This window comes from Heterodontus francisci, chromosome 3, assembly GCF_036365525.1.
Source record: "Heterodontus francisci isolate sHetFra1 chromosome 3, sHetFra1.hap1, whole genome shotgun sequence".
In the NCBI taxonomy this organism is placed as follows: Eukaryota; Metazoa; Chordata; class Chondrichthyes; order Heterodontiformes; family Heterodontidae; genus Heterodontus; species Heterodontus francisci.
Genome location: NC_090373.1, coordinates 77,634,014 through 77,653,866, shown reverse-complemented (window position 1 = coordinate 77,653,866; position 19,853 = coordinate 77,634,014). Strand labels below are relative to the sequence as shown.

General features: G+C 43.4%; 1 protein-coding gene across 1 annotated transcript; it reads left to right on the top strand.

Annotated features, from left to right (window-relative positions):
• The first annotated feature begins 849 nt into the window (after window positions 1-849).
• On the top strand, window positions 850-19,292 carry rdh14a (retinol dehydrogenase 14a). Its single transcript, XM_068023672.1, has 2 exons — window positions 850-1,272; window positions 18,122-19,292. Exons 1-2 carry the CDS (start codon window positions 931-933, stop codon window positions 18,734-18,736), a joined length of 957 nt encoding a protein of 318 aa, XP_067879773.1. The 5' UTR covers window positions 850-930; the 3' UTR covers window positions 18,737-19,292.
• Window positions 19,293-19,853: the final 561 nt, after the last annotated feature.

Sequence of the window (19,853 nt, the reverse complement as noted above, 5' to 3'; positions counted from 1 at the left end):
TCGAGAAGAATGACAAGGAATAGTTTAGCACGGTCACAGCCACCTGTAGGCATGTCTGTCTTCATTGGGCAAGCCTCCTTTGACAACACTTCCAAACCTGTGACCTCTACCGCCTAGAAGAACAAGGGCAGCAGATGCATGGGAACACCACCACCTGCAAGTTTTCGTCCAAGCCACACACCATCCTGACTTGTAACTATATCGCCATTTCTTCACTGTCGCTGGGTCAAAAACCTGGAAATCCCTTCCTTACCGCACTGTGGGTGTACTTACACCAGATGGATTGCAGCAGTTCAAGAAGGCAGCTCACCACCTCCTTTTCAAGGACATTTAGAGATGGGCAATGAATGCTGGCCTTGCCAATGACACCATTATCCCATGAAAGAATAATTCCCAGGTGAGGGACAAGGAGATTTCTGGATTGGGAGACTTCTAAAGGGATCAGGTTTAAGACAGGCAGAGGCTTCACCCTAAAACAGGCCCTGCAGAAGCTGGGAAAGCTGGCACCGACCATGTCTCGTTTCATTCTCCTTCCTGGCCCTTTTGCCAGATTTATGGGTGGGAGCACACAAGAACGCCTGTATTTCCAGACTCAATATCTTTATGGCAGTTTCTCTTCAGGTGATAATCATCCTGATTGCAAAGATTTTCAGCTCCCAGGAAATGCCAATGTCACCATTGGATTTGGAACAATGATTGACATTTCCTGACCTGTCAATCAGGGGCAATGAAGATTGGCCCCGCCTGGTGGGATGTGGTACTGCAGCCGGCTCTGCGCCTGCTCACTGGGACGGCCCTCTGTTTGTCTGCCGGCTGTACGCCTGCTCACTCGGACGGCTGGATGTTTGTAGCCGGCTCTGCGCCTGCTCACTGGGACGGCTGGATGTTTGTAGCCGGCACTGCGGGCCGGCGAGCGCACTCGTGGTCTGGATGCTGACCCTGTGCCTGTCCGTGGTGGCTGGGCTCTCCCTCGCCGTTTCCCTCTCCCGCTGGTTCATGTCGGGTGGTGCGGTCCGGCTCTTGGAGTCGGCCTCGATGCGTGGCCAGACGGTGATTGTCACCGGCGCCAACAGCGGCATCGGCAAGGCGACGGCGGCGGGGCTGGCGCGGCTGCAGGCCCGCGTTATCCTGGCCTGTCGGGATGAGAAGGCGGCGGAGGAGGCGGCCCAGGAGATCCGGCAACAGGCAGGAGGATCCGGGGAGCTGCTGGTCCGCAGGCTGGACCTGGCCTCGCTCAGCTCGGTCAGGAGTTTCTGCCAGCGCATCATAGAGGTAAGGCTGGAGCAGGGGGCTGGGTAACTACCCGGGGAATGCGGGTAAATACCCAGAGGATCTGGGTAAATACCTGGGGAATTTGCATAAATACCTGGGTGGGGGGTAAATACCTGGAGGATCTTGGTAAATATCTGGAGGGGGTGGTGGGTAAATACTGGTGGATGGGTGAAGACCTGGGGGAGTCAGATAAATATTTGTGGGGAGTGGGTAAATGCCAGTGAGGGGTAAATACCTGGGGGAAGCTGGGTAAATACTCATGGGGCTGAGTAAATATCAGGAGGAGTAAATACTCAGATGGGTGGGTAAATAGTCAGGGATATGTGGTAAATATGCGGGAGGGTCGGGTAAGTACTCGGGGATAGTGGGTAAATACCCAGAGGAGGGCTGGGTATATATTCTGGGTGTTGGGGGGGGGTGGGGGGGGGTTGCTGTCAGCAGGTAAATAGCTGGGGGGGCTGGGTAAATACCCAGACTGGGCAAATAGGGAGTGCCAGGTAATTACCCTGGGACTAGATAAATATTCTGGGTAGGTTTTGGGTAAATATCCTACAACTGGATAAATATTGTGTAAATACCTGAGAATAGGTGCATACTGGGGACTGGGTAAGCATGGTGTAAATATCTGGGGACTGGTAAAAATTCTACAACTGTAAGTACCCAGGGGCTGGGTAAATATTGGGTATATACCTGGGGACTGGTTAAATATTGGGTAAATACTCTACAACTATGTAAATACCCATGGACTAGTAAATGTTTGGGGATTGCAACCAGGTATATATTGGGTAAATGCCCTGCGGCTGGGGAAATACTGGGTAAAAGCGCTGGGACTGCGTAATTATTTGGTATTATGCAGGGAAATACCGGGGGTTTGGTATAGACGTATTGGGTGACTGATGGTAGGAGTGACAGTGCGGGGTGATTGGAGGTAGATATTTATGTGATGAAACCTCCTGGAATGCATCCAACAAGAGTTGACAGCCCTGTCTAGGACTGGATAAACTGGGGATGCAGATACAAGATTGAGTAAATATCCTGGGATTGGGGATATTGGGTAAATACCCCAGGGCCGGAATATGAAGTAAGTACATGATGAATATTTGGGACTGGTGGGATATCTTGAGACTGAGAAGTAAGAAGAACAAAAGAAATAGGAGCAGGAGTAGGCCATCTGCCCCTCGAGCCTGCTCCGCAATTCAATAAGATCATGGCTGATCTGACTGTGGCATTAACTCCTCTTTCTTGTCGGTCTCTCAGAACCCTTTACTCTCTTGTACATATAAAATCTGTGTAACTCAGCCTTGAATATATTCAATGAGCCCACCTCCAGTACTCTCTGGGGAAGAGAATTCCAAAGGTCAACGACCCTCTGAGAGAAGAAATTCTTCCTCATCACTGTCTTAAATGGGTTACCCCTTATTTTCAAACTGTGCTTCCTAGTTCTAGATTTCCCCCATGAGGGAAAACATCCTGTCAGCATCTACCCTGACAAGCCCCCTCAGAACCTTCTATGTTTTATTTATTTAGAGATACAGCAGTGAAACAGGCCCTTCGGCCCACCGAGTTGTGCCGACCAACAACCACCCATTTATACTAATCCTACATTAATCCCATATTCCCTACCACATCCCCACCATTCTCCTACCACCTACCTACACTAGGGGCAATTTACAATGGCCAATTTACCTATTAACCTGCAAGTCTTTGGCTGTGGGAGGAAACAGGAGCACCCGGCGGAAACCCACGCGGTCACAGGGAGAACTTGCAGACTCCGCACTGGCAGTACCCAGAACTGCTGGAGCTGTGGGGCTGTGGTGCTAAGCACTGCACCGCCCACAAATTTTGATAAGATCACCTCTCATTCTTCCAAACTCCAATGAGTATAGACCCAACCTGCTCAACCTTTCCTCATAAGACAACCCCGCTATCCCAGGAGTCAGCCTTGTGAACCTTCTCTGAACTGCTTCCAATACAAGAATATCCTTCCTTAAATGAGGAGACCCAAACTGTTCACAGTACTCGAAGTGTGGCCTTACCAGTGCCCTGTACAGTTGTAAGCAAGACTTCCTACTTGTATACTCCATCCCCCTTGCAATAAAGGCCAACATTCCATTTGCCTTCCCAATTACTTGCTGTACCTGCATACTAACTTTTTGTAATTCATGTACAAGAACACCCAGATCCCTCTGTCCTGCAGTAGTCTGCAGTTTCTCTACATTTAACTAATATTCTGCTTTTCTATTCTTGCTGCCAAAATGGAGAGCCTCACATTTTCCCACATTATACTCTATCTGCCAAATTTTTGCCCACTCACTTAACCTATCTATATCTCTTTGCAGATACTTTGTGTCCTCCTCACAACTTGCTTTCCTATCTATCTGTGTAATAATCCAGGACTGGAGGGTATGGGTAGATGGGGCGCAGGTAAACCTATGATTGAGGATTAGCTAGAGCAGTCGTCCAGGATTGGGGGAATAGGCATGGGACTGAATGATAGTGGTGTAATAATTTTTGATCACTGGAATAAATCAGAACCAGGGATTCGAGCAAATACCCTGGCAATAAGCGAATACTGTCATAATAACCAGGGCTGTGGATAATGCGGGGAAGAGATAATTGGGATCTGGGTTAATCGTGTGGGTAAATAAGCAAGAATGGGGTTAAAAAAATCCTGGAATTGGTCACATGGGCAATGTTACTGCTATTAAATAAACTAGGTTTGGAGGTAATAAATGATAAATAACCTGAATTGGGTTAATACTGGGGATAACTAATTTGGTGTATTGCAGTAATAACCCTGAACTCAAGGTAATAAATGGAGGCTGGGGATAAATAACCAGCCTGGTTGATGATTAACTTGATATTGGGGGGAATACTCCAGACATGTGAATTGGTGTCCACTGTACAAGCTGACAGACTGCCCCAGAGATTCACTATTCTCTGGTAAAAGAACCACCTCTTGACATCTAACTTGGATCTGGCCTTACCCAATTTAAAATTGTGACCCCTGGTTCTCCCTAACCTATTTAGTTGGAACAAAATGTCTACTCAAGCAGAATCTATTCCTTTCATCGTCATCTCAACGTTGATCAAATTACCCCCAAGTGATTCTCTAAAGTAAAAAGTTTCAGCTCTTTTAATATGTGTTGATAACTAAAATGCATTATAGTAGGAATTAGTTGAGTTGACCTCCTCTGCACCTTTTCTAGAGCCTCAATGTCACCAAACATGTGAGGAAACCAAAGTAGGACAATATATTCTAACTTAACTGAGGTCTGACCAAGGTCTCGTACAAAGACAAAAGCAGTATGCTTTGACTTGTAGTTAAATGCAAACCAATACCCTATTCGTTCTAGCTATTATTTCATGGCTTTGCTCAAGAACTTTTAGAGATCTATGTACTAGAAAGCCCAGATCTCTCTCTCTTTCCATCTTTTATGCTTTTCCCTGAATGGTGTGTGTATGTTGATCATTTGCCTTGTCTACATACATAACACATTATTTGCCAGTCATGAATCCAATCTCTCAACACATCAAGATCCAGCTAAGGCATTCGAGTATTGTCAACAATCTTGACGCTCACATAAATCTCAGCATCATCTGCAAATCATACTTCCAATACCTACATCTAGATCATTAATAAAAGCAGTAAAGAATTACAGTCCTAACACTGATCCCTCCGGTCATTGGCTGTCCCTCGATTCGAGGTCTACACCAGGTCGTGAGTTTCTGCATGGGTCTTCATGTGACTGAACAGGCTGATTCTCGACTAGCAGATCTTTGGGTACATGGGGCAGGAAGTGCCACAAGGTAGAGTGCAGGATATGCTTCCTTTTCTTTCCTTCTCTGCCGCTACTCTGCCTCATCGTTAAGGCGTTTGGACTGCAAGCATGATGCAGCTTGATGGACAAGTTGTTGCCATTTTGAATGATTGGTAGCAAGCTTCTCCTAGTCATTAATGTCAATGCTGCCACACTTCAAAGAGAGCTTCAGAATGTCTTTGAAGTGTTTTCTTTGTCCTCCCCTGGAACACTGGCCATTGAAATTTGAGAAAACAGGACCTGGCAGAGGAGATGGTTTTCGGCCATCCGGACACAGTGTAGAGTCCAACAATGTGGTTTTGCAGGAGTTTTGCCTGAATGCTTGTTGAGTTGGCTTCAGGAAGGACATTTGTGTTTGCTCGGTCCTCCCATTGAATCCAGAGGATGTAATGGAGGCATTGCTGATGGAATTTCTCTAGCGCACTTATGTGTTGCTGATACAAAGTCCAGGTCTCACTGCGGTACAGGAGTGTGCTGACAACAACTGCTCTGTACACTAGGGCTTTAGTTGACTTGCGGAGGTCTTTGTTGTCATTCGCTTACTGCCGTAGTTTGTAGAAGGCTGAGCTGGCGCAACTGATCCATTGTTGGTTCTCCTGATCAATGGTGGCCTTTTTAGAGAGGTGGCTGCCAAGGTTTGGGAAGTGCTCAACAGATTCCAAAGTCTGTCTTTCAGCATATGTGACAGGTGGAATGTTTGGCTGACCAGGTGTGGGTTGATATGAGTTTTGTTTTGGCAACATTCAAGGACAGGCCGAGTCTCTTGTATGCAAAATTGAAGAAACCGAGCATGGCTTGCAAATCTGGTGCAGAGCGGGCAACGACACTGCAGTTGTCCGCAAACTGTAGATCATGCATGTCTGTGGTGGTCAGTTCAGTTTTGGCACAGAGGCGACTGAGGTCAAGGAGTTTTCCATCTAGGCGGCATTTAATACTCACACCAGAGGGCAGTTGATCTTTCACGAGGTGACTAGTCACTGTCAGATAGATTGTAAATAGTATAGGGCTATCATACAGCCTTGCTTGACCCCGGTCTGGATTTTGAAGTTTCAGATCTCCCATTCAAGACAGTTGCAGTCATATCATGATGAAGCAATTGCAGGATTGTGATGAAGTTTCTTGGACATCCAAATCTTTGGAACACAATCCACAGAGCCTTGTGATTTACAGAGTCAAATGCCTTGGTCAGATCGATGAATGCAATGAAGAGTTCCTGGTGTTGTTCCTGACCTTTTTCTTGGATTTGTCTGGCAACAAGGACCATGTTGGAGGTTCCTATGGAAGATCTAAAGCCTCATTGTGTTTCTGGGAGGATTTCCTCAGCCACAGGAAGTAGGCGATTCAGGAGAATGCATGTCAGAATTTTACCTGCTGTGGACAAGAGGGAAATACCTCAGTAGTTTCCACAGCATGATTTATCTCCCTTCTTGAAGATGGTTGTAATTGTCGCATGCCTGAAGTCGAGGGGGATGGAGTTCTTTTTCCTCCCAAATCTGTAGGATGAATGCATGAAGTCTTGATGTGAGTAAAAACCCACCAGCTTTGAAGACCTCAGCTGTTGTTGTTTTTCATCCATTTGATTGCAGTACACCATTAGCTGGAAGACCATAGGCCAGGGGTCGCCCACACATTGATCGACAGCTACTGGTACCTTGCGTTGGCCTTTGCATAATGCTCCTGATCGGTCACGTCATCCTGCCAGCATTAATCCGCATATGCGCATCCTGACACCACAACGGGAATTACGAGGCGGCGAGGGTAGATGCCCAGTGGCGAACGCCAGCGGAGTGAAAAGCGAGAGTACGTTCTAGCAGGGAGCAGCCAGTGAGCAGGGAGAATGTACAATCAAATTTATAAGGCATAATGTTTTTTGAAGCTGTGTTGGGCGTCCCTAATATGTCCCTGTTTCTAAGTAGTCATATATTTCATCCCTCATGATTCCCTCAAGGATTTTCCCCATTACTCATGTCAAACTAATGAGCCTAGAGCTTTCCAAGTCAGTCTTATCTCCATTTTATAAAGCTGGGAACAGCATTAACCTCTTTCCAGTCTAAGGGAGCCATCCCAGAGTGGAATGAACTATTAAATATATCAGCAAGGGGCTTTCACAGACCCTTATAATATATGTCCCTTTAAGTAAAATGTCTATTTAGTTTATAACACCAGATTACACGACTCTTTCCTCAATTATTAAAATATTAGGATTTTACATTTCTGAAATCTATTACTGAATCTACCGGTGATAAACACTTTTTAATCTGTACATTACTACATAGATGCATGCTTTGGATACTACCACTGAAAAGATAATTTTTTGATTTAAATCAAAGGACTGTTAAAATATTATTCTTTACATGTAGTTACCATTTAGCAGTATTTTCTCTTTTAACCTTGCAGAAAATCCTCTTAATCCCTTTTCTGCTTTTCTTTGTGTGAACTCTTGATTCTGTCAGCTCTCAGCATTTTCCATTCCAGTTGCAGGGTATGTATCCATTAAATACTTCAGCCCTGATGGCCACATTTGCTGCTGCTTGATGGTGCTCAGTGTTAATTACTGCACTGAGCTAAATACTAATTACTTGCCCAGAGTCCCAATTGTGAAGGGCATTCTACTTCCTTCAGTGCTGTATCGGTCTCAATTTCGCCAGCTGTTGATCTGTAGTCAAGGGAACAATACTGAAAATTGTCAAACATCTCAGTATATTTTTCTGTATACCTGAGAGGTTTATTTTTGCTGAGATTCTTCTTGGCTGCAAACTTAAACCTTGGGTTATAATGTAAGGATGGTATGATGGAAGTCAAATAGTTCATGCCTGGTTGAAGTTTATATTACCCTCCCACCCACCCCCAGCTTGCAAGTTTTAACTCACATCTCAATCTAGTCTTAACATCATTCCATTTAGCCCACAGGCTGTTCTTTTTTGCTCGGTGCCATATCCCACCTACTGAAATTACCAATTGCAATTGGTCTTACAGCATGTAGGCAAATGATTTCTGTAGAGAGACCATCATAAGGCTACATCTTCGTGTACAATGTGGGTCCAATAGTCCTGTTGAGGCTTCCTGCAGTGCAATTTTGGTGGCCAATTTAATTTTGCCAGGAAAGTTGATCATGCCAAGCCAACTGTCTCAAAAAAGTAAGAGACAAATTCTTAAAAATCCAGAGATTTGGTATAAAGATCATGAGTTTCATTTTTTTCCCTGAACGTAATCAAATATGGGTGGACAGTTGGTTGATAAGTCTCATTAGTGGCTTATTTAATCTCTAACAGGTCAGAGACAGAAACTAGAGGGAAACTATATTGCAACTGAAAATGCTTTACAAAAACCTTTAACTGCTACCTGTTAATCCAGCTATGATCATGGCTGTCCAATTTGTTTCACTCCCCTGCATTTTCCCCATAGCCCTGCAACTTTCTCTTCAAATATATGTTATGTAGGAACTAACTCCTCTCTCCCCAGTCATTCTTGATACAAAGAGCTAGTGGTTGCTTTACACACAATGAGACAGCTTGGAGAAGGAGCAATGGCCATAGTGCGAACCAGACCCGGTGTTGGAAAGAGTAGGAGCCCAGATAGCACACGTGAAGAAGTAGAACTCAGGTGTTGGTGAGTTTGGATACTTAAAGCCTGTAGTGTCAGAGGAAGGAGATGATGGGGAAGGAGAGAGGTGTTCTCAGTTTGACGATCAAAGAATGTTGTTGCTCTGTGGAAATGTGGACAATTGCTTGGACTCCTAGCCCTAACCCAGGAAAAACAATGAAAACAAGTTTAGAGAAAGCAAGACTAAACTCCTAGCTGCATGATCTGTGAGGTCAGGTCAGCAGTAAAATGTTCCATCTGGTTTGTTCGGATAGGGAAGCTCAGCAGACAAAAATGACTCATTCACTAACTATTGCAAGTTCGTGATCTCCAGACTAGGTGTGCTAACCTTTAGAAACAGTGATAATAGGATGCAGTTTGGAGCTAATCTAACCACACTAATTGTCTCAAGGAGTAGACGGAACTCATGACAGATATGGTGATGTAAGCTAAGAATAATCTGCTGGACCTTCCGTTTCTGTAAATTGCCTAGGCAACCACACTAAATTTAGAATAACAAGTGACGTATGCTCTGAAATGTATAAATGCTACCTCGAATTGTTTTAACTTAACTCACTTGTGATACTGTCAGTGGGGTGTGTGGTCCTGCACAGTAGAATCAACTGAGTTCAGCTTGCAAGCAATAAAGAGTAATTGATTTTAAATGGTGTCGAGACTTCTTTACCTATACAGGTCTGAACCGATTCTTACAGCTCTGTGTTGCTAGTGGTAAGCTACTGAGGTCAAAACTAATGCCCATGTTACTCCAATGTGTTTGTTGAATGATACTTTTCTTTGGTCCACTAACTGGAAATCTGATCTTTTTGAATTTCTTCAAAAAATAACCATTTAAAACAGGATGACTGCTAGCAGCTTAAGATGATCACCTAGTTTGCTACACTGTATTGTACCTTGCAAAGGGCTGTGAGGAGGGAGACAAAATGTCTGCTAATTCCCCAGCCAGAACCAAGACCCAGGAGGCTTAAGGGAACTGTTTGTTCTCTTTCTTTTAGCAAGCAGAGAAATACTGATAACTTCTATGTTTGAATCACTGAGTGACTTTTAGGTGACAGGCCCCTCCCCATCTGTGGTTTTAAGCTGGTGTTTTCTCTGCAGCAGAGGAGAAGCAACTGGACTCTGACATGAGCAGACCCTAATGGGGGTACCCCTCTCCCTCCCTCTCCATTCTAGCTTGAAAGCTTTCAAATCCTGCCTGTTGATTGCAGCCAGAATATGCAAAGATGGTCAATCAGAAACCCCTTGGAGGAAATCATCCACATCGCTATCTCCAAGAGACTCACCAAATCATCATCTACTTCCTCAAACTAAAAGCCTAGAAGCTGGCCGAATCACCAATCTCCACAGACTGTATACCTTTTTTATGGCCTGTAACTCAACCAATCTACTTTCCCCACTCTAACCTACCTCCAGTGTGTGTGTGTATGTGAGTGAAAGTTGCCGCATTGTTTATTATTTTTATTAGTTTGGTTTGGGTACAATAAAGTTAACCTCTTTGTTAACTCAAGAAAACCTGTCTGATTGGTTCTTGTTATGATCACAGCAAGTAAGTAATCAAACACCTGTTGAATTGGCCAGTACATCCACTTTAAGAAAGACTTAAACCTGTTGTGGTCAAACAAGGAGAAAAGAGGGAAGCCCTTTGACCCCTCTTCACATGACCGTAACTCTCAGCAATCTCAGAGCTGAACAGAGGAAGGTGAGGACTCAACTCTCATTGGGAGTCAGTGCCGATGTACTAGCCCATCTCACTGAGTGAGTCTGAATCTGTCTAGCATCACTCACAACTTCAGTAAGAGTTTCAGGCAGTCACGCAAAGGCACATTGGAGTAAGTGGACAAGATGGAAATCACTATGAGAGGCAACTTCATTCAAGCTCCATGCTCAATAAAGCAACATGCTTTGGCAGTCCCCTCTTCTGGTTTCCTCTGCCGTCAGCTCTCTCAAGTCTAGGTGCATGTTGAAATTCTGTTGCAATTTGTCCGGGCATGATGTAACCAATCAAGGCAACAGGATACCTGATCAGTCCAGAAAGTTTATTGAGAGTGTTATGATCAGGTGAGGACGTGTCAAAGGGCTCCCTTCTTTTCCCTTCTTGTTTGACCACAACAGCTTTATTTCTTTTTCAAGTGGAAATACTTGCCAATTCAATAAGTGTTTACTTGTTTATGCACTGTGATCATAAAGAGAGCCAATCGGACCATTTTTCTTGAGTTTAACAAAGAAAGAGGCTAGCTTTACTGTACTGAAACTGATCTACGTAAAACAGAATATGCTCCAACTTACACACACATACACAAATAGGTTACAGAGTGGAAAAGGATAGATTGGTCTTACTGGAGTCCAGAGAAATAAAAGAAGTATACAGTCTATGGAGGTTGGTGACTCGGCTGGCTTCAGGCTGAATTCAGTGGTCACTGCTCTGTGCATTGCACCCCTGTTGCATTGAGTCCAGGCTGCTAGGAGAAAAGGCCAATCAGTCCATCAAAAACTACCCCCAGTTATTGCACTACGCAATAGTTTATTCACAGGTAGAGGTTGTGTCAGAGGACCCATTGCATCTTTTAAGGGAAAAGTTGAATAATTGAAGATGCAGAGAGGTGCAATGGGATTCGATTTGGAATTTTGACAGAACAATGGGGCAACAGTTCTAAGAAGAAGCATATTATCTAAATGGTGAAAGAACGCAGAGCTCTGACTTGCAGAGGGATCGGGGTGTCCTAGTGCATGAATCGCAAAAGGTTAGTATAAAGGTTCAGCAAGTAATTAGGAAAGCTAATAGAATGTTAGCGTTTATTGCAAGGGGAATTGAATACAAAAGTTGGGAGGTTAGGCTTCATTTATACAGGGCATTGGTGAGACCAAATCTGGAGTACTGGTTTCCTTATCTAAGGAAGGATGTAAATGAGTTGGAAGCAGTTCAGCAAAGGTTTACTAGACTAATACCTGGAATGGGTGCATTGTCTTATGAGGAAAGGTTGGACAGGCTAGGCTTATATCAGCTGGAGTTTAGAAGAGTAAGAGGCGACTTGATTGAAACATAAGATCCTGAGGGGTCTTGACAGGGTGGATGTGGAAAGGATGTTTCCCTTTGTGGGAGAATCTAGAACTGAGGGTCACTATTTAAAAATAAAGGGTTGCCCATTTAAGACCGAGATGAGGAGAAATTTTTTTCTGAGGGTTGTGAGTCTTTGGCACTCTCTTCCTCAAAAGGCAGTGGAAACAGAGTCTTTAAATACTTTTAAGGCAGAGGTAGATAGATTCTTGATAAGCAAGGGGGGGAAAGGTTATGGGGGTAGGTGGGAATGTGGAGTAGAGGTTGCAGTCCGATCAGCCAAAATCTTGTTAAATGGCGGAGCAGGCTCGAGGGGCTGAGTGACCTACTCCTGCTCTTAATTTGTATGTTCACTTAGTTTGGATTAATAGCAGACTGGGGAGAGAATGGGATTTGTTTAAACTTGCCTTTATACAGCAACTGTCACGACTCAGCTCACCCCAAAGCACTTTACAGCCAATGAAATACTTTAAATGTGGTCCTATTGTAATGTTGGAAACGCAGCAACCAATTTGCTTACAGCAAACTCCCAGAAAAAAAATCTGATGTTGACCAGATGATTTGTTTTTGTGTTGCTGATTGAGGGATAAATATTGGCCCCAGGTCACACAGGAGATCTCCCCTACTCGTCGAAATAGTGCCTCCAACAGTGCAGCACCCCTTCTTTGGTACTAACCCTCCGTCAGTGCAGCGCTCCCACAATACTGTAGATTAGTTGCTCAAGTCTCTGCAGTGGCGATCCAATCTAAGACCTTGGGACTCGGAGGCAAGAGAGTTACCCACTTAGGCAAGGCTGATACATACATTATGATTCATTGCTGGTGCCTGCCCAAACAGTCACTGTACTTGTTTGGCCTTTGTTACACCTTGAAAGTCAGTTTCCTGCAGCCAGTGTAACCCAGCCAGCAAATTGGTTGCAGGCCTGTCTTGTGAACCCAATGTCTTCTGGCCCAGTTGCTCACACTTTGATATTTGGATAGATGAAACCTCCAGACAAATCACGTTGCCTCTTCACATTAAGTTGAGTTAATGCAATGCTCAGCGTCCATCTCACCCAGACAAGTGAGCTCACAAAGCCAAGCACAAATGATGGTGGCCGTTACCAGGACCACTGGGCTCTCTATCTCCAAGAAACAGTGAACGCAGTGGGGTGGGGGGGGCACAATCTAACACAGCATAATTGTGCCAGGCACATGTTCATAGCACAGCTGATGGGGAATTTTGTACAGGGAGTGAGCAGGAAAATGGGATTAGACTGGGTGGGATATTAAGGTGTAAAGGGAGTGCGATGAATGCATGCACACAAGCAAAGTTCCTGCTGTAAAAACATCACACTCAACTGGTACAAACCACTTTTTATTTTCCCCAAAGAGTAACAGGAAACATAAAGAACATTCCAGGGGACACCACAGTCCTTACTATTGAGGCAAAAATGGAATTAAATACAAACCAGAAGCACTTGATTAGAATCTGCATGTCATCAGGCAAATTAGGGAAACTAAATAAAAAAATTGGTCCAGAACTGCAAAGACAGCAGTTATCGGTCGCAAAAGCAAAGTACCACAGTGTTGCTGCCATTTTCACTCGCACCTTGTACCCAGTTACTGATGTGACTGAAGTGATGGGAGTCAGTAGCAGAACAGTGGCTGTGTTTTCACAAGTGAGGTCAAATATGCAAACCTGCATTCAATGTAAAAATCAATTAATACACAATGCAACCATCAGAACCAACATTCCCTCTAAGCTGCATGGCTGCACAGCAACCCAAAAGTGCCCATGCAGGTTGCGCACAAGTCGGCCCCTTTGTTACTGCATATGCGACGCTGCAAACTTATAAAATCACCAGCGCACTCCCAAAAGAAATTACAGCCTACGGTGATCAGAAACATCCATGGAATGAAAGGACTTGCATTTCTGTTGCACCTTTCAGGACCTCAGGACGTCCCGAAGTACTTCACAGCCAATGAAAAACTTTTTACAAGCACAGTCACTGAAGTTGTTTCACTCGTTAAAGAGCAGGAGGTAACACTCCCAACAAGCTCAGAATCCACCAGATTATAGGCGAGAAGTTTAAACGATGGAAATGGTGTAAGTACACTTGTGCTTCACACTGTCGCTGCTCACTGAAACTCAACTACAGCAACTTCATACCTCTATAGATATTTATTCATATATCCAAAAGTAAGGCAATATCTCCTGACAGTAACAAACTCTTAGCAGAGCTTTGACAGGGTCCATACAGTGCATTCCAAGAAAGCAGTAGCTTTTTGCCCAGATAACCTGGCATAGATGTGGAAACCTAAATACACAGCACGTGTGCTTAGAAACACGGCTAGGAATGTTCGGTGATTTGGAGCTTCCCAAATACACCTCAACAAGCAATGCATCACCAGTAGGAAAACTGGCCATGATAACCCAGCTTCTCACTGCTCCTAGTCACTGTTAACACACAGACAGGTCCTGACCCAGCTAGGTAAGAAGATCATGGGCTATATTTATATAAGGTATATTTATATTTAAAAGGGTACAATTCTAAAGGGGGTGCAGGAGCAGAGGGACCTGGGTGTATATATGCATAAGTCATTGAAGGTGGCAGGACAGGTTAAGAGAGTGGTTAATAAAGCATACAGTATTCTGGGCTTTATTAATAGGGCATAGAGTACAAGAGCAAGGAGGTTATGTTGAACTTGTATAAGACACTAGTTCAGCCTCAGCTGGAGTACTGCGTCCAGGTCTGGGCACTGCACTTTAGGAAGGATGTGAAGGCATTAGAGAGGGTACAGAAAAGATTCACGAGAATGGTTGCAGGGATTAGGAACTTCAGTTATGAAGATAGATTGGAGAAGTTGGGACTGTTTTCCTTGGAGAAAAAAAGGCTGAGAGGTGATTTGCTGGAGGTATTCAAAATCATGAGGGGTCTGGACAGAGCAGATAGAGAGAAACTGTTCCCACGCGTGAGAGGATCGAGAATGAGAGGGCACAGATTTAAAGTAATTGTTAAAAGAAGCAAAAGCGACATGAAAAACTTTTTCAGGCAGTGAGTGGTTGAGGTCTGGAATGCACTGCCTGAGAATGTGGTGGAGGCAGGTTCAATTGAAGCATTCAAAAGGGAATTAGGCTTAGATGAAAAGGAAGAATGTGCAGTGTTATGGGGAGAAGGCAGGGGAGTGGCACTGGGTGAATTGCTCATTCGGACAGCAGGTGCAGACACGATGGATCGAATGACGTCCTTCTGCGCCGTATCAATTCTGAGAGACTTCTGGTTTGAAGATGTCGATGCTGATTCACTGGTCCTCCAGGAGACAGCAATGCAGCTGAATTCCTTCAAGGGAGATCTCTGTTCTTTCTGGAAAGTTCTCTACTCTCAGTAGCTGCCCTGTCAGGCATAAGTCATTAAGTACAGTGAGTGTCAATTAGTGAACAGACCAACACAAACACAGATCAATTAAACCACTGAACACTACAGTCAGCAACAGGGAATATGCCTCGGTGCTCACAGTTAGCAGGCAGAGTTCAAAGCTTGCAAGGTTTGAGTGGTTCGTCGCCACCAGTTTAATATTCAGGTTTCCAGCTGGTGGATTAAAAAATCATCATTCAACCTAGCATGTTTTTATGACAAGTAAAGCAATACATAACAATTGGAAGTGGAATTATACTCAACAAACTTGAGAATATAACTTTACTGCTCTCGCAGGCACGCTTCCTGATCAAGTATTGGTCGCAGAGTGATGCAGTCCTCTCTTTTCAGTCTTGATCCCCTGTCAAGCGGAGAACTTGGCTGTTGGTCTGTGCGTCTACCTCTGAGGTCTTCTATTGTCTCTGCGCAACAAAACTTTACTAGACTCCTGCTTTTAACCCCTGGATGGCCATCATACCACCTCAGAGTCAGGCTCTTGTTAATTTAATAGTCAGCTCTAGCTGTTACTAGATAAATTTAATTGGGTCCTAATTGTGTCTTTCACACTACTGAGTCAGCGGCGCTTGAGATGGCTTGGCCATGTGAGCCGCATGGAAGATGGTAGGATCCCCAAAGACACATTGTACAGCGAACTCACCACTGGTATCAGACCCACCGGCCGTCCATGTCTCCGCTTTAAAGACGTCTGCAAATGCGCCATGAAGTCCTGTGACATTGATCACAAGTTGTGGGAGTCAGTTGCCAGTGTTCGCCAGAGCTGGCGGGAAGCCATAAAGGCGGGGCTAAGGTGTGGCGAGTCGAAGAGACTTAGCAGTTGGCAGGAAACAAGACAGAAGTGCAAGGGGAGAGCCAACTGTGTAACAGCCCCGACAAACAAATTTTTCTGCAGCACCTGTGGAAGAGCCTGTCACTCTAGAATTGGCCTTTATAGCCACTCCAGGCGCTGCTCCACACACCACTGACCACCTCCAGGCGCTTACCCATTGTCTCTCGAGATAAGGAGGCCAAAGAGAATTGTGTCTTCCACTAATGGCCACCTGGGCTCAGTAGAGTACAATGGAGTGGTTTCACACTGTCTCTTAATCTGATCTTAAACAGCCCCTCTATTCACAAAAGCCAGACTCCACAAGGCCATGACGTACCATTCTTTATCAGGAATCCATTGTTTGAACACATTTAGCTGAAACTGCGCTTTCTCTCACAGGCACAGAAACTTGTATTAATTAAACTTAACAAACTTTAAATGAAAACCCATTCTTTCTAACATGATTGTTGATTCATTAGTTATAACTTAATCAAGGTTCATTACTTTTACAATCATCTGTTTCATGATGGGTAACTACATATTAGTTAATACACAATACAGAATGGCTTCTTTGGTCACTTGTTAGTATTAAAATGGCTTCCTTGACTTTGTTGGTCATTACAATGGATACAGTTTAAAAATTGTCAAGTTAAACTAAAATCTAACTACCCAAGCCTGCCTACAATGTGTGGGTGCAACCGATTGGTGCACATATGCAGTCCCGGACCGGGTGCATATGTGCAGAAGGACTGTGTAAAATCCCAAGTTTTCCAAGCCCCCCTCATGAGATTGTGAATGAGGCTGAATTTGACTGAGAAATTGTGCCTCTTTCAATAAATTTGTGAGTTGGCATGTTTGGGTTCAGTAAGTCATAGACTAGAATAAAGTCTTTTACTGTTGAACTAGGGGGTTTAGACAAGAATGGACAAGACCAGTTGTACTTTTCAGTGTTTAAAATACATTTTAAGGTGACAATTTTTTTTTTCTTAAGAGCAACAAAATTGACCTGCAACCATGCGTTTGCTGTATGTGGAATGATACAAAACATGCGCAAATATGAGAGATTCTAGTAAATAAGGAATACTCAGTTTTAGCTCCAGTGTTTCACACATTTCAGAATTAAGCCTGGTAGCACAATATTTGAACTGTGATACACTCGCATTTAAACAATTTAGGACATGCCCTTGTCTAACAACAGCAATGGTACCAAATAGCCACATACTCCATCCCTCTCCCTGGCAGCAGTCTGAGATTAAACCATTCTGTTTGCAACCTCAGTGTCATGTCAGGCAGCATCTGTGGAGAGAGAAATGGTTAATGCTTTAAGTGACTCCTGATTTTAAAATTCTCATCCTTGTTTGCAAATCCCTCTATGGCCTCGCCCCTCCCTATCTCTGTAATCTCCAGTTCCACACCTCTCCGCGATATCTGCACACATCTAATTCATTGGCGGCCGCGCCTTCGGTTGCCTGGGCCCTAAACTCTGGATTACTCTCCCTCCACCTCTCCACTTCTCCTCCTCGCATTCCTACTTTAAGACACTTCTTAAAACCTATTTCTTTGACCAGGCTTTTGGTCTTCTGACTTAATATCTCCTTATGTGGCTCAGTGTCATATTTTATTTTAAAGTGCTCCTCTGGAGCGCCTTGGGAGGTTTTATGACGTTAAAGGAGCTACATAAATATAAGTTGTTGTATTTGTTAAATCTCATTCACAATGGTTTTATTAACTGAATAGTTTGAGTTGTTAGAACATTTATTGAAGGGCTTTTTGTTTGTGTACATATGCATTTTTATCATGGGTAAGCTTCCATTTTGCTTTTTTAAAAATCTTTTCTTTTTTGTTCCCATTTTACACTCATCCCATCCCCTGTAGTTTTATTTGAATATTAACAGTTCAATTTCTGAAAGGTCCAAGACTAGAAATGTATGAAAGTAAGACCCAGCTTGTATTGGGACCTGCTTTTTATTTTAAAAAATGCATTTGCAATACAAAAATCTGCAAAGTATTTCTCATTTAAACGTCATCACTAATGAACCTGCAGAGGGCACAGAATCCTTATTGCTTCTCATTGTTTTTTTTTAATTGTTTGTGAATAATGCAGCACAACAGTGGATCAAAAGTTTTTTTTAATTTCTTCTCCCCAAAAGGAAGAACCAAGACTAGATGTCCTAATCAATAATGCAGGAATCTTCCAGTGTCCCTACATGAAAACTGAAGATGGTTTTGAGATGCAGTTTGGAGTGAATCACTTGGGGCACTTCCTTCTGACCAATCTTCTCCTTGATCTCCTCAAACGCTCTGCCCCAAGCAGGATAGTGGTGGTGTCCTCCAAGCTGTACAAGTATGGTGAAATCAACTTTGATGATCTGAACAGTGAAAAAAGCTACAACAAGAGTTTTGCTTACGGTAGAAGTAAGTTGGCCAATATTCTGTTCACTCATGAACTAGCCAAAAAGCTGGAAGACACCGGGGTCACTGCAAATGTGCTACACCCAGGCATTGTACGCACAAACCTGGGAAGACACATCAATATTCCTCTACTTGGACAACCGCTCTTTAAGATGGTGTCTTGGGCTTTCTTTAAAACACCAGAACAAGGAGCACAAACCACGCTTTACCTGGCTACATCTCCAGAAGTTAAAGGAGTGTCGGGCAAATATTTTGGAGACTGCAAACAGGAGGAATTATTGTCTAAGGCAATGGACGATATGGTTGCAAAGAAATTGTGGGATGCGAGTGAGAGAATGGTGGGACTGATCTAACTAAATTACTGTAAATATTCTTCTATGCTATTACCTGAAATGCAAACATATGCCTTGTGTGGATTATTACCTAATTGAATAAAAAGTTGCTGTATGTGTGAAAAGCAGTTATTAGATCAGTGAACACAGCCTGGAATATATTTTAAAGTAAATCCTTTTAAGTTTGCATCTGCATGGAATGATGTGATAAAATAATGTGTTGGAAAGTGCCCTGTTTGATGTGATTGATTTTTCTCCATAGGGTTCAAAATTGCAAATTCTTGGGATTGTAACAATTATTTACGTGGGCGTTATTTATCTTTTGTTAATGAGTCCCACTCCTGCACGCCAAACATTGTAACTGGCGGGTAAAGACCAACCCTCTACCTTTTCCCAACACTTAACAACTCTTTAAAAGAAAGGGAATGTAATGGAAATGCTTGGTCCTGTTTAATTGATACTTTATTGTAGCTACCTGGAAAATTTGACCCATGGAGCCTACCACTGCAGCTTAATTTTAAGGACATAAATTTCTTCAAATTTTGTAGTACTTAGTAAATAAATACGATTCCTGAAAGCTAATGTTGAAGCCTGCTGTTTGTACTTTATATGAAAACTATTTTGGGAATATTTCCAGAAGTTTGAAAGTTTTGTGTACTTTCAGTCAATATTTTGTATAGTAAAAAAGTATTTGTGTAACTTTTACATATAACTTTTTCACAAGAATTGTAATTTAGTAATATATTTAAAGGAGTATAACAATTGCTCTGATTCAGTCAGGCTACCAAGACGATTATGTTTTGCTCATCTTTGGAAAAGCAAAATAAGGACCACCTGTGTTTGAGAAACGTATAGAGAGTTCAAAGATCATTCAGTTGGAGAGTTAATGTGTCTTGCTCTTAAAGGATCTTATTAAACTACTCTGCAGCACATCTATGAGAAGCACAGGGCTCTCGAAGCAGTGCTGTCTGAGTCGGTAGGAGATGACCTGATCTGTCCAGTGTTTAGTGTCTTTTAAGTAACGTACTTTTTGAATGGAGAGGTGACAATGGTGAAAGATGCTGTCCATTCTGTCAAAGCAGAGGTGATGGATCAGAATTAATTGGCATCGTCAAGCTAAAGTTTTCAACACAAACAT

Excerpts from the sequence above, each read along its gene's own strand:
- rdh14a (XM_068023672.1), top strand. The coding sequence starts at position 931 with ATGCTGACCCTGTGCCTGTCCGTGGTGGCTGGGCTCTCCCTCGCCGTT. Across the intron at positions 1,273-18,121 it reads TCTGCCAGCGCATCATAGAG|GAAGAACCAAGACTAGATGT; the intron begins GTAAGGCTGGAG and ends TCTCCCCAAAAG.